The sequence below is a fragment of the Phaenicophaeus curvirostris genome, chromosome Z (assembly GCF_032191515.1).
Source record: "Phaenicophaeus curvirostris isolate KB17595 chromosome Z, BPBGC_Pcur_1.0, whole genome shotgun sequence".
In the NCBI taxonomy this organism is placed as follows: Eukaryota; Metazoa; Chordata; class Aves; order Cuculiformes; family Cuculidae; genus Phaenicophaeus; species Phaenicophaeus curvirostris.
In genome coordinates, this window is record NC_091431.1 from 37,977,609 (window position 1) to 37,993,345 (window position 15,737).

Genomic DNA, 15,737 nt, shown 5'->3' on the forward strand with positions numbered 1-15,737 from the left:
TGGGGTAGAGAGGTCTCAGCTTCTCCTTGTGGGATCCCTTAGCCCTATAACATGGGTGACACGTCAGAACTGTTTGGGCACTAGTGTTAGCAGCTGTTGATTCTGGGTTTTGTGATACACTTTTCCCAAAGTGCTGGTTGTTGTCCTTGACTTGCTTCTTTACAATCAGTCTTTACAATTTAAAGAACCAGCAGACCAGGCTGGTTACCTTGAATGTACAAGCAGATACTCAAGGAAATGTCCAAGCCTGGGACCTCAAAGACCTTAAAGCACTCTGTGTTAGAAAGCTGGACAGAGCAAATTCATCATAAAGCAACGGGGAACATCTTTTGAGTGACCAAGGCATTCTTTTGGGAATTTTGTTTGAAAATTATAGATGTCTTAATGATTTATCCATTGCCACATTCAACAATAATGGATTGTTTACCGTTGATTTCATATGTCCAGCTCCCTTGAAATATATTTTCTTCTTCATTCTTCCATGATTTGTTTTATTTATCTGCACCCTAAGAATATAGAATAGCCACTTCTTTCCCATGGCAACACCTCTTTCCAAATTTGCCATCTGGTGTTTCTCACTCCCTCTTTCCTTTTTTTTTTTTTCTCTCAGCAGCTCTGACATTCCTCATTCTGCAACCATTTTGATTTCAGCATCTGAGTGACATTTTCTTTATTGCTCATCAGAAATTTCAGTAGGTCTGTATTCAAAGCTCTCTGCAGATGTATAGGTAATTAAGCTGGCTATATTCCTGTTTAGAAGGAGGGAAATGCTTCTTCATGTGAAGTATTAATGGGCTACAATACTCTTGCAATTATTGCTAGTGCAATGTTTATTTATGTGGTATGATTTTAATAGATCTTTTTCTGACAAAAGCTTTAAAACATCTGCTCTTAAGACAATATCAATCATCTAAGTCATATGTGCATTTAAAAGACTAGCATCCAAAAATGACTTGCCTGCAGTTTAGCAATCTTTGCTTCTTTTTCTCTGTAGAAAAAATAGAAAAAGCAAAAGCTCATACACTTTAAAAAGTGCAGATAACTGGGAAACAATGCTCTTCTTTTTGATCTTTATCCTGAATTCCTTCCTGTGTATTTCTACAGCTATTTGATCTTGACTTTACATGTTTTTTAATTGCTGCCTTAGAAACTTATGTCATGTGTGTGATACAGGCCTTCGGTGTGGGAATCTTCACAGGAGCAGAAGAATGCTGGTAGCAGTTAAGGTTACTCTCTTGAACTTAAAGGAATGAACTCTTGAGAGCTAGAAGACCATGGGCTGGTTTCTGGCAGAAACTACAGTTAAGCAAGAATTCATGGAGACCTGGGTTTGTCTTTGTCTTGGGTGGTGGCATGGTCTTGTACTCTGTGAAGTGAGCAGGAACCCAGATCCTGCCTGGAGTCTGTGGAGAACATTGTAGTCCCTAGACCCCCCACTTCTAGTTTCTCATAGAGACTATTATTGCCAGTTCAGAGAATTAAGGAGTTGAGAATTCAGCTGCCATGAGTCATATTTTAGATTAAAATACCAAGGAATTTAAAAATAAATGGAAAGGGTGTGAAAATTCTCACTAGGCAATAGAAACTTAGCAGCAGTAGAGTCAATGTTTTCTGGGAGTCAAATGGGGATGGGTGAGGCTCCAGATTACTTACTTAAAAAAACCCCAAAACTGCAAAGATATTAGGCATGCTTTTAGTCTGTACTGGAAAATGGAAAGATTATCCATATTTTTGCCTTCAATTTCTTTTGTCTTTCCAGGCAGTTAAAAAACTATTCCCCCCTGCCCCCAACATTAACGACACAAGCATAAAGTTAGAAAATTCTTAGCTTGGTGCCAGTCAGTCCTAGGCAAAGCAGTTAGTTTGACCTCTCTGCTTTTGAGCACTGTAAGTGTATTTCTGTAAGGCTGTTGCAAACCTCCACCACAAATGACTCTACTGCTATTATGGTGTACATTATAGGAATGCCTGTATTATGTGGTTCTGCCTGTGTATTGCTTGAGAATGAATTGTTTCCTTACAAGTTACAAAGTGTGTGCAGTTACATACTTGATTGTGAATAGGTATTTCAAAATCATGCTTAATGGTCAGGAAGAACAAGTATTTCAATGCAAACCTATCACCTTTGTGGTAAGTATGTAAAATCTGTTTTAAGAAATGAGCCACTGTGCCTTCATGTAAAGCTGATGTGGGATACAGGTTTAAAGTATCTGACTGTGTTTTCTTTCTTCTAGATTGTGTTTTTGGAACAAGAAGATCAGCAAGAGAAACTTGCTAAGAAGTGGGGGTTCAAAACATCTGACCTAAGAGAACTGAATAACCAGTATGTGTTTTGTTTAGATTAATTTCAGCAAATGCAATTTACACTCTGAGTGAAATAATGACTCTGAGTGAAGTAGTGAGAGTCTCTGTGAACAGATTTTGGAGGGAGCATATTAAATCCAATCTCGTGGGCAAAACTCCCTTTCAGCACTGTGGGAGCTCTTAATCCAAGAGCTGCCTGCATCCTGGGTGAGGTTTAGCGAGTGGGCGGTCCATGCTTTTTTGCATTCCTTGGACTGGGATTGCAGCCACAGCCATGGCTGATTTGTGCTGGTTTATTTGCATTGCACATTAAAAATGCCATATTTAGCTTTCATACATGACGTCTTCTGTGCTTACAGAAGTAAATGATATACTTTCTTGAGATTACATTTTATAACCATTTTGTTAGCAGTGGGTTGCATCTAACTAGCTCAAAACTACACATAGTAAATGGAGGTAACGCTAACACTGCCGTTATCAAACTCAGTTGCTTGGGCTTTAACGCACTGTCTAAAATATAATAAAATTACAAGATTTAAATCTTCTAAACAGAGAGCCTTGGATCTCAATCTGTATTAGAGCTGAAGTCTTACTTTTTCCTTCAGCCAGCAAAATCTCCTCCCTTTCTGGTGAAGTAAAATAGTTTTGTGTTGTACCTACTGTGTGTTTTATGTAGTAGCCCAACTATAAATGATTTGTGACTTAGAATTCAGCACTGCAGCAGCGTTTTAGTGTTTGGTTGTTAAAAAATCTGTACCTTTTTTTTTTGAGGGCTAATCGTACAGAATATATTAGTCATCAGATGTTTTCTTTGCTTGAAATAGCCTGAGGAAATGAGATTGAGAAAGATCTTTCAGCAGTTTTAGCATACAGGAAAACAGGACGACGGGGAACTACAAGGAGACAAAATCACTGCTTATTCAGTAGTCAGGGGAAAGGGAAGAGAAATGAGAGAGATTTAATGCTATGTGAAGTTCCAGCACAAAACAAAATTATTATAGCAACTTCCTGGTAATGTTGATATAGTTATCCCTGTTGCTGCGTGAACACTACATGAAAACAAACAATGTTACAATTCTATTTTAAATATCTTTCATGTTAAGATATTGAGGAAGGAATATTTTTCACCAGAGTCTGCATTTGTAGACAGAGTGGCTGTTCTTCCATTAAGCCTTGAAATTCATTGACTGAATATATATATATAGATACACATATTATATATATACACATATATAATATACATATATAATATGTATCTATGGATATATATTATCCATATTCTATATCCAAGTTGGATATTTTATATCCAGCCTGGACATAGAAAGTTACAGTTTTGTAAATATAATGGTCTGGCAGCTAGAGGCGTTCCAAATATATCCATACTAGGAAGCAAGCCTGTGCTCAAAGATTCTCCTTTTCAGGTGGATTCTACAGTGAAGTAATTTTAGTTACTGTGAAGTCAGTATGGCTTTAGTTTTTGGTATTTAGTCAGGGTAAATATTAAAGCTAATTGGATTAATCGTGCTCTTACGTTGTTTTTCTCTCCCTTAGCTATATATAAATGTGTAAAAGGCCATTCAGCTACTTTGTACTGTAAAAGGAGAATGGGTAGAGGTAAAGTAGTTGTTGATAGGCTGATACTGAAAGAGGAAGGTTAATCTGTACTTTCCCTATACTCCGGTGGATTTTGCTCAACCATTCTAGTTAAAGCAAAATCACTTAACCATGTGTGGATTTTGAACTACTGTAATTTTCTCTTCTTTCCCTAGTGAATTCATCATGCCAGGAATGGTTGATACACACATTCATGCCCCTCAGTATTCATTTACTGGTACAAGAGTAGATCTACCTCTTTTGCAGTGGTTAACTACCTACACATTCCCAACAGAAGCTAAATACAAAGACAGTGATTTTGCAGAGGAAGTGTACACCAGAGTTGTTGTAAGTACTGCAAATGTAATTTACCTACTTGACAGCATTCGTATTTGTGAAATATGTTTTCAGAAACAGCAAAGCATGTTTTAATGTAATGAAAACCAGATAAAACCACACTGTTCTAATTGCCAGCCAAGATTGTCCTCTACTAGCTGTTGCTGATAAAACAGTTCATTTAATCACATGATTAACAATGAACTTCTTCTTTTGTAATATCTGAGTATAATGAGCAATGTTTAAGTGTACTCTCAGAGCTAATATGGCCAGCAGCTGCCGACAACCTCAATGCAGATATAATCAAGCACAGTAAAAAAAAATTATACTCCTGTTACCCTAACCCCCTCTATGAAATAGTCTTCTGCAAAGAGAGAAGATGCACAGGCAAAACATCTTGGGGCAGTGGGGAGGTGTGGAGTAATTAAGGAAGATGAAGCTTGTCCAGCTGAAGTCCTTGTAGCAGGGATAACTTTCACTGCAGGGGCTTTAGATTAAGTTTGTCAATGATACTGTGGCACAAGGACAGAGATTGTGTTTGAGCTAGAATGTTTCTGTGCAATATAAAGGCTTTAAAGTAGAATTCCACTTGATGACAGATAAGCAGCTAGGTCATGTTGTATAGTACTGATCCTGTCCTATAACTGAAATGTATCCTTCAATGTGTGGGCTGAAATATTTCCAACAGATTTAGTGTTTTGGCCAGTGTAAGTTGCTTGCATTTGTCTAATACTATGACAACGTGTTGTCAAAATAATAACATAGTGACTCTGAAATAAATAGTTATCCTATCCTTGCCACACAAATTTAAAAAAAAAAAAATCAACTTTCTGCCATAATAAAAGCACGTGGGAACAACTTGGCCATAAACTCTATTTACAAGCACACATGCCTTCAGCTGCTTAAAACATAAAGGTAATCTCACAGCTGCATCCCTCAATGATCTGTTACTGTCTCTACCAATTCAGATCAGGTGTCATCAGCACAGCTAAAGTGCTCACTGTAAAAGATTTTTGAGAACATCACCTGGAAAAAAACCTGCCAATGAGAGATGGAAGTTAGTTGTAGGAGCTTCAACAGAATGGTTAAGCTTTCCCCATGTGTTTCAACTAGGACAAGGTCAGGAAAATATCTTCACCAGCAACTGCTGCATTGTATCACTTGCTCTGCAGTATTTGATGGGACTGTTAATTATCTTCAACTGTTAGAAACAGGATTAAAGCTGTATGGAGCAGATATTGTTGCATATGTTTCTTTGTATTTCTGGAGTTGTAATGAAAACAAGTATTTGTTTTCAAATTAAAATTCTCTTTCCAATAACCACTTTCCTTACATGGTAAAAGAAAAAGTTAGGTGAAATCTGTGAGATTTTAGCTGGAACCTCCTCTGATGTCTCAAATTTAGGAAAACCAGCTCTTCATGATGATGTTTTGGAAACATAATGTTTTTAGATGTCATTTAGCAGTGATATTAGGAATCCAGAAGTAGAGAACTCTGGATTTTAAAAGCTAAGAAAGGCAAGGTAGTTTGTGTCAGTAAAGACATTGCTGTTATTTTTGAGACTCATTTTAGGAGCCCTTAAAGACATAAAGACAACTTATTCAATATTGTATGGAAAGGAGAGAGCTTGGCTTCATGTCTGTCAAATAATTAACTCTAGCTATTCTCAAAAGTTATATTGGATGTCTCACCTTTTCTCTGTCATTAAGAAAATAAAATAAAAATAAATTCCCAAATTACATTGTAGCCAGACTCCAAAAATGTAACTTAAACCTATATTTTGTTGTGTCATCAATATAGTATGCATTATTCTCAAGATGAAGTGAGGCTATAAATTTCTTCATGACTTGGTGTAATTTTAAATGGCACTCATTTACTGTTATGTCCTCCAAAAGTCATGTGAATAGGTATTAACCACCTTCTCCTTTCAAATGGTACAAACAAACAAACAAATAAATAAATAAATGACCCTGAGCAGTTGTTCTGAGATTATTTTTGCCTAGAGGTTTGTTACTTAGTATTCATAACAGATGGTTTTTATACCTGAAAGCCTGGGTATTTTCTCAGCCACTTTGGGTGGCCAAATGAAAACCACTACTTCTTCCCAAAAGCCTTGCTTTGCTAATGTGAGCTAAACAGAGCTTCAATGAGAAAACTGCAGAGCCTTTTAATACTAGGAAATTACATAAATTACTTTTTGATTATATTTTTAAATATTTGAATTTATTTCCAGAATTTATTTTCAGTTTAAGTGAAGGAAATACAGACTGATTTCTATGGCTTTAGCCATTGTTATAATCAAAAGGTATTATGAAATTAAAAATCTGTATTTTACTTTACCACTTCATTGCACAATTTCACAGTAACTAAATGTTCTTGCAGTTTGAAATCAGATTGCTTGTTCTGTGTTTTGGCAGCTTGACTACTTTTTATTCCAGGCAGTTGAAACTGATTTTTTTTTTTAGAGAGACGAACTTTAAAGAATGGCACGACTACAGCTAGCTACTTTGCAACAATTTACACAGATACTTCTCTTCTTCTTGCTGAAATTATAGGTAAGACTAGCAGTGAATTTTGAAGGATATTGCACAGACTATGTTAGTTGAAGGAAACACAGCTTAGAACTTTTAGACTAGCTATGATTTGTCTTTCTATAAAGTTGTTCTTTATTCATTGTATCTGTCATACTGTGTCCCAAAAATCCACCCTAGTTACCCTTGTTCACTTAACTGCCTCTTTCCTACTGTTGTTTCTGCTAGTGTCTTCTTTCCCAAATCAGCTGCTGGCTGAGCTTGAACTAGGTCTGCTGGAGTTGCTTTTCAGCTGCAGGTGTCTGCTCTTTCTAACCTTTTGCTTATTTGAGGTTTAAAGGATTGAATGACAAGAGGTGCAGTCAGTGCATTGATTTCCTGACATTCTGAAGTTGCAGTTGAGAATTGACATGAAAAATCTCCATGCACCCTCCAAAACCAGAATTTCGACAGGATCTTATCCCTCTTCTTTTCACCACTGCAAATGCCTTCTATTTGAAAGTGTTGTGATTCTTGCAGGATTTCTCAAGGCTCATCCAGCTCCCAAAGCAGAATAATTTAAGAAGAATCTCATTTTCCATCAAAAATTCCCTAATCTTTCTGATTTTGTAGGAAAACCTAGAACTTTGAAGCCATTGTATTCAACAGCTTGAATAGTAAAAACAGAAAAAAAGAGATCTGACTTAGAAACAGGTTTAAAACCTTAGAATTTAATATTACATACATTCCTTTTAAACCGTACACATAAGTTATGAGGCCTGGAATGGATAAATCTCAAGAAAGAGGCTAGAAGTACCTGTGGTAATTTTCTCCATCCAGCTGCACTTAGGAGACATGTTAGGAACCTATTCCTTTCTCTTAAGGAGTGATGGTTTACTGAGATGTTTGTGCCCGTCCTCAGATCAGGGTAATTATCTGCTAAAGCTACTATACTTTGATGCTTGTGTTTCTCATCCTTTACTTGACATCAATCTTACTCATGTACTACCGTTATGAATTCTGATTGTGGTTAGGCTACAGTAATCTAATTCTCAATTATAACATTTATGAAGTTGGGTAGTACTGTGGAAGAGGAGAACTCCTATTTTAGTGTGGTTGGCTTGTTTGTTCTTTTTCCTTTTTAGCCTTAGAAGTCACATGGATAGTTCCAACTTAAAGATAAGAAAAAGACATAAGAATGAAGCTGGCTTGTGTGGAATTTGCTATTTTGGTTTTCAGTACACGCTTTGATAGCATTTTTCAAAAACCTATGATTCTGAGTTTTATATTCTTATGCATCTCAACAGATAAATTTGGTCAACGAGCATTTGTTGGAAAAGTCTGCATGGATATGAATGACAGTGTGCCACAATACAAAGAGACTACTGCTCACTCTGTCCAAGAGACAGAAAGGTAAGGTGATTGAATTGATGGCACAGCCTTTAGAAATAAGACTTCTCATGCGTCTGAAAAGTGAATGTGAAGCTGACTAAGAATTTACAGGTGCAAACTCGTTAGGGACAGTTTTTTTCCTTCTGAAAGTACTGTTTCTTGTGATTCTGTCAACTCCTGCACTCAGTTGCTGCACAGCCCATGCAGTTTCTCTCTAGCTGTTCCAAAGAAAGGGAGAAACTAGAGCTCTAGGGTTTGGAAAGAATATGTGTTTTCTGCCTCCCCTTTTCCCTTCACAGCTCTGAAAGTGAAGGTGATGTGGCCTGACATGGGATGATGGGGTAACAATCAGTTCCTTTGCCCCCATTAACTTATGATCTATTTCCTTCCCTCCTTTAGGCCGAAGCTTTATTCAAGCTGTAGGAGTCAGCTTTTGTATACCTCATCTTAAACTTGCTGTGATTCTCCTCTCCTCCAGTATAGCACCAGTGAAATTACTCTAACTCCCAGCTGAGATAATGAAAGAGAATTAGATCAAGGCAATGTACATGGCAGAGGGGACCTAAAACTGAGCTATGTCAGCCTGATGTCTTTTGCATCCATACTTGGAGACTGCTTAAGCAGACATACAGCTTTTTTTCACAGGACTTTTTATTTACTTGTATAAGTGTTTATATTACTGCTTGGTATTTGCTCTTTCAGCATGATATTTGAAACATCTTATGGCACTTATGTGAAGTCACTACCTTAGTTTTGCAAATCATGCTAGAAGGATGCCAGTAGAAGTTAGAAGTGGTCATGGATTTCTAATAATCTTTATATTTAAAGAAATTTTTAAAATACATAGTATTAGTGATTTGTACTCCACTGACTACCAGTGGAGCAGTGCCCTCTCACTAACTCAGCAGCCTGCTGGAGCTGGTACGTCCAAACACCATCCACCTGCAAAATGTAAGGTTGGGGGAACAAGAGATGGGGAATGGCAGCAAGTTCCTGCCAGACAAAGGAAACCTGCTCCCCTCAACCAGACACCAAAACCCCAGATCCCCCTGGTGAACAAGTACCAGGTGCAGCAGGTGGAATCCAATCCTGAGGATGAGGATGATGGCTCCCACAGCCTAGAATCTTTACCTAGGCCGCACCATCCTCAGAAAAAGATAAAAACATCCTCCATCAAGAAGAAGAGGAGGGTGATTGTGGTAGGGGACTCCCTCCTAAAGGGAACGGAGGGACCCATTTGCAGACCAGACCCCCTCCACAGAGAGGTCTGCTGCTTACTGGGGGCATCAGTGAAGGAGGTAGCTAGAAAACTTCCTTCCCTGGTCCACGAGACAGACTGCTATCCTCTGATAGTAGTCCAAACTGGTAACGATGATCTAGTAAGCAGAAAGACCAAAGCCATCAAGAAAGACTTCAGGGCCATTGGGAAAATGATGGAGGGCTCTGGGGCACAAATAGTATTCTGCTCCATCCCAAGGCTAAATAGAGAGGAGCAGGAAGTCAGGAAGAAGAATTCGATTAATGCCTGGCTCTGAGCCTGGTGTGAGGAAAGGGGCTTTGGCTTCTTTGATCATGGGGTGGCTCACGCACCCCCAGGCTTTGTTGCTAAGGATGGGACACGTGTCTCCTAGGGGGGCTAAAGCCCTTGCTAAAAAGCTAGCTAAGCTCATAAATCGAGCTTTAAACTAGATGTGAAGGGGGAGGGGGTTGAGCCCAGGCTAGACAGGAGCGAGCCTGGATGTGGGGCACTGGTGAATCAGAGAGGGTGTGCTGGTGTGGACCACCAGTACCTCACCACACAGAAAGTGGGGGAGAACACACCTGGGGGTGCTAAGGGAGACACAGGCACTCTGGAGCTAGCTACGCCAGTTACCAGGCAATTGGGAATGAACTCTGTTTCCTCTAAGAGGGCTGAAGGCTCGTCAGCTCAGCTGAAGTGCATTTACACCAATGCACACAGCATGGGGAATAAGAAGGAAGAGCTGGAAGCTGTCATAGGGCAAGGAGCCTATGATGTCGTTGCCATCACAGAAATGTGGTGGGACGACTCATATAACTGGAGTGCGGCTATGGTGGGGTACAAACTCTTCAGGCGGGATAGGAAGGGCAGGAAAGGAGGTGGGGTAGCCCTGTTTGTAAGGGAGGACTTGGGCACTGTTGAGATGGATTGTGATGATGAGGAGATTGAGTGCCTGTGGGTTAAAATCAGAGGAGCCCACCAGAAGGTAGATTTTGTGATAGGAGTCTGTTACAGACCACCCAGCCAAGGAGAAGCAGCTGATGAGCTCTTCTATAAACAGCTGGGGTTAATCTCTAGATCAATGCCTCTTGTTCTTGTGGGAGACTTCAATCTTCCAGATATCTGCTGGAAGTACAATAGAGCAGAAAGGAAGCAGTCTAGGAGGTTCCTGGAGTGCGTGGAAGACAACTTCCTTGCACAGCTGGTGAATGAACCAACAAGGGAGGGTGCCCTCCTGGACCTGCTGTTTATGAACAGAGAAGGCCTTGTGGGGGATGTGGCAGTAGGTGGACGCCTAGGACAAAGTGATCATGAGATGATAGGGTTTTCTGTTCCAGGTGGAGTGAAGAGGGTGGTTAGTAGGACAGTAGCATTAAATTTCCAGAGGGCAGACTTTGAACTCTTCAGAAGGCTGGTTGGCAAAGTCTCATGGGAGACAGTACTCAAGGGCAAGGGAGCCCATGAGGGCTGGGAGCTCTTCAAAAAGGAAATCCTAGCAGCTCAGGAGAAAGCCATCCCCACGTTCCAGAAAAAAAGCTGTCAGGGGAGAAAACCAGCTTGGTTGAACAGAGAGATCTTGAGTGATATCAAGAAGAAGAGAAATGTTTATGGGCTCTGGAAGAGGGGACAGGCCTCTTGGGTGGACTACAGGAGGGAAGTGAGATTGTGTAGAGAAAAAATCAGAAGGGCTAAGGCTCAGCTAGAAATCAGATTGGCAAAGTCTGTGAAAGATAACAAAAAATCCTTCTATAAATATATAAATAATAAAAGGAGGACTAGGGAGACCATACAGTCCCTATTGGACGCAGTAGGAACAACAGTGACAGGGGATGAGGAAAAGGCTGAGGTACTTAATGCCTTCTTTGCCTCAGTCTTTAATTGTAAAGAAAGTTGTTCTGTCTGTGTACAAACCCAGGAGCTAGAGGAGCAAAATGAGGCTCCCATGATCCAGGAGGAGGTGGTCAGAGCCTTGCTAGCCCGACTAGACACCCACAAGTCTATGAGGCCAGATGGGATTCACCCTAGGGTATTGAAGGAGCTGGCGGATGTGCTGGCCAAACCCCTTTCCATCATCTTCCAACAGTCCTGGAAGACTGGGGAAGTTCCCCTGGACTGGAGGCTGGCTGATCATAGAATCATAGAATAACCAGGTTGGAAGAGACCCACTGGATCATCGAGTCCAACCATTCCCATCAATCACTAAACCATGCCCCTTAGCACCTCGTCCACCCGTGCCTTAAACACCTCCAGGGAAGGTGACTCAACCACCTCCCTGGGCAGCCTGTTCCAGGGCCCAGTGACCCTTTCCGTGAAAAATTTTTTCCTAATGTCCAGCCTAAACCTCCCCTGGCAGAGCTTGAGGCCATTCCCTCTTGTCCTGTCCCCTGTCACTTGGGAGAAGAGGCCAGCACCCTCCTCTCTACAACCTCCTTTCAGGTAGTTGTAGAGAGCAATGAGGTCTCCCCTCAGCCTCCTCTTCTCCAGGCTAAACAACCCCAGCTCTCTCAGCCAGTCCTTGTAAGACCCGTTCTCCAGCCGCCTCACCAGCTTTGTTGCTCTTCTCTGGACACAATCCAGAGCCTCAACATCCTTCTTGTGGTGAGGGTCCCAGAACTGAACACAGGATTCGAGGAGCGGTCTCACCAGTGCCGAGTACGGAGGGAGAATAACCTCCCTGGACCTGCTGGTCACGCCGTTTCTGATCCAAGCTAAGATGCCATTGGCCTTCTTGGCCACCTGGGCACACTGCTGGCTCATGTTCAGTCGGTTGTCAACCAACACCCCCAGGTCCCTCTCCTCCAGGCAGCTTTCTAGACAGACTTCTCCTAGTCTGTAGCACTGCACAGGGTTGTTGTGCCCCAAGTGCAGGACCCGGCATTTGGCCCTTGTTAAACCTCATGCCATTGGACTCAGCCCAGTGGTCCGGCCCGTTCAGATCCCTTTGCGGAGCCTCCCTACCCTCCAGCAGATAAACACTTCCACCCAGCTTAGTGTTGTCCGCAAACTTGCTAAGGGTGCACTCAATGCCTTCATCCAGGTCATTGATAAAGACATGGAACAGGGCTGGACCCAGCACTGAGCCCTGGGGAACCTCACTTGTCCCTGGCCTCCAGCTGGATTTCACACCATTTCCCACCACTCTCTGGGCCCGGCCATCCAACCAGTTTTCCACCCAGGAGAGTGTGCGCCTGTCCAGGCCAGAGGCTGACAGTTTCTCAAGCAGAATGCTGTGAGAAACTGTGTCAAAGGCTTTACTGAAATTCAAGAAGACCACATCCACAGCCTTTCCCTCATCCAGCAGCCGAGTCACTTTGTCATAGAAGGCGATCAGGTTAGTTTGGCAAGAGCTGCCTTTTGTGAGCCTGTGTTGACTGGGCCTGATCACCTCGTTCTCTTGCATGTGCTTCATGGTAGCACTCAAAATCACCTGTTCCATGATTTTCCCTGGCACTGAGGTCAGAGTGACAGCCCTGTAGTTCCCTGGATCCTCCCTGCGACCCTCTCTGCGAGGAGGGTGCTGGCCTCTTCTCCCAAGTGACAGGGGACAGGACAAGAGGGAATGGCCTCACGCTCCACCAGGGGAGATTTAGGCCGGACATTAGGAAAAAAATTGTCACAGAAAATGTCATTGGGCGCTGGAACAGGCTGCCCAGGGAGGTGGTTGAGTCACCTTCCCTGGAGGTGTTTAAGGGACGGGTGGACGAGGTGCTAAGGGGCATGGTTTAGTGTTTGATAGGAATGGCTGGACTCGATGATCCAGTGGGTCTCTTCCAACCTGGTTATTCTATGATTATATGATTCCATGACATTTATTTTCCTTTGTGTTCCTTTTCATAATTTAGCATGAGTCCTGCTTTATAGGCCTGAAAAAGTGGCTGAACTTGTGGTACTGATGTTTTTTAAAGTTTAAAATTATCTAAATAGCTTTCTTTTAAATATATATCTTGTGCCTCCAACTCCATTCTCATGTACTTGTGTTAAGAACTAATGTTTCTCAGCTTTGGATGAGAGTGTGCCACAAGTACTCCAGAGCCGTCCAGAGAGGAGAGCTGTGTGCTTGTCAGCACAGATCAGGAGTCCTTATCTCATCAGGCCTGAACTGCAGCAACACAATTGCAGGAGAATGAGAAAACTCTTTCTTAAAGAGGCAACCTAACAGGGCAGAATTTAAGAAATGGGATCTGTCACACTGTCAGATAATGAGTTACACTGATTCCAGTTCTTTACAGTTAACCTGTGGAAGCATTTATATTGTGTGCATGGAAGTAATATGCAGTTCCAAGTGCTTCACATATTAGACATAAGTGCAAGTCAAGAATTTGAATCTACCCTTCTCCTGCAAAGACAGTTGAATAAAATGTAAGGGATCTGAGATCTAGTATGTTGTATATGTTCCTAATAGTTGTAGTCACTTGAGAAGAGGAGGAACCATGTTCAAATCTGTTTTTCTGCTACAGAAAACACTGGTTTGAACCTGAATTTCTTCCCTCGTGGAGACGTACGGAAGCCAGCAAAGTGCCCACAAAGTGTAGGGTATTGTGAGAAAAGTATTTCAGTTTTGCAACAGTGTTGATGCTTTTCAGAGAATATGAAAAAGAATGAAGACGACCACCTGGAGGTTTTGGATTATCACCTGAAAATTATATTTGCATTACAGCTTTGGCTCCAGTGAATATTTAATTAATTATTATTATCAGGTGTCTCTGTAGAGGAGAGACAGACAGATGATACCTAATTCGCATTGCATTTTGGTTCTCACAGACAATGGTGGGATCAAACTGCTTTGGTCATTGCAGAAGTTTAGCTTAGGTCTCTTGCTTCCAGATGTTTATCCAGTACCAGCTTCAGTGTTGTGAATGCAGCCTCTAGCATTATTCTCTTTTCCATCTGAAGACATTTGAGAAATTTTATTCGATGTTGTGACCAAAATTATAGTTTTTTCTGAATAGAAACTATGACAATAATTTGCAGATATCCTGTCCATAATCCATCTCAGACTAGCTTTTGGAAATTATTTGCATAAACTGTGAATATGAGTTTTCAAAGAATTTCTTCCCTGCAAAGTGAGAGAAAGTTTTATGTATGCATCTGTATAAGCCGTGTTGACTGCTTGGGGTTTTTTGTAGAAGCCCCTGAGGCAGCTTCTTTTGTTTATGAAACTAAGTAAATCTCTACTGTATTTTCCATAAGGTAGATAATCTATATATAGATAATCTATACACTAACATTAATAGGAGCATTTCCAGAAAATTTTAAGTGAATGAGGACATATGCAACTACTGTAAGTGAGGTATGAAATTCTGCAGCATCTCTTAAAAATAGGATTTTAAATAATAGGCTATATTTAAAGCTGTAATTTAAATTCATGGCCAGATTAATATAAGTGGGTTTTTTTCTCTGATGTTACAGCTGTAAGTTATAATTATGTTTTCAATTAATTTAATATAACATGTGTTTGGTTTTCAGTGAGAACTCAGAGTAATTACCACATGCCAATGTTAATTATTGCAAATGAGAGAAATTCTGAATATTCAGGATCAAATTCACAGGGAGCATAATTGGGTGTAACTGTCCTGATTTCATTGTGTTGCTTCTTTTTATTTAATCAGAAAATCTGGCACAGCTTTCTGTAAAAACTTAACCTATGTCTGAAAAGCTTAATAGGGTCTAAGTAAATATTTTCTTTATTTTTCATAGTTTATAACACACATGACAAACTTATAACAGTTTTTTTGTCTAATATTTTTCAGATTTGTTAAAGAACTACTGGAAAAGAAAGTAAGTTGATTTCTTCTTTGTATTCCCTTCTGTATTCAGAAGATGGTGTGTGAATATATGAAATCCTACTGGCAAACTGCGTGACAAATCAATATGCATCTTTCTACATAGCAGGCAGTTATCATCAATCTGAGTTATCATCAATCAGTTGTTGAGTAATGGAGTTGTAGCTGTGTAAATTCAGTTTCACGGAGCCAGAGCACAGCGGACTCTGCAGTTTTGCATCATTACATGTTTGATATTCACAGAAGCAGAACTCAGAAAAATGTCTGCTCATTCATCTGACTTATTTTTCATAATGCTTACTGGACTGCAAACAAATATGAAATGCATATGTGGAGTGTGGTAAAATCTCAGTGACTTGATGAAAGAGTTCTAATGAAAATTACTTCTTTAAGGTTCATTAAAACTGTTTTCAGGGAAAAACTTTGATACTCTATTTCTGTGATCAAATTTCTAATAAAAATTAGGAAACTACTATGCAGTTTTATTTGAGTTGGCAAGGATACAGTAAGCACTAAGCCTTGGAGACAAAACGTAGTTGCTGTGTAAAAGCTTGTCTTAATTATGGTTATTGACATGTA

At 40.4% G+C, this 15,737-nt stretch overlaps 1 protein-coding gene across 1 annotated transcript in view; it reads left to right on the forward strand.

Annotated features, from left to right (window-relative positions):
- The window catches only part of LOC138733549 (guanine deaminase-like), a 31,689-nt gene that overhangs the window by 3,713 nt on the left and 12,239 nt on the right, over positions 1–15,737 (forward strand). Inside the window, 5 exon segments of the mRNA XM_069880825.1 lie at positions 2,235–2,323; positions 4,074–4,245; positions 6,701–6,788; positions 8,051–8,156; positions 15,126–15,153. Coding sequence (XP_069736926.1) covers positions 2,235–2,323; positions 4,074–4,245; positions 6,701–6,788; positions 8,051–8,156; positions 15,126–15,153 — 483 coding nt within the window.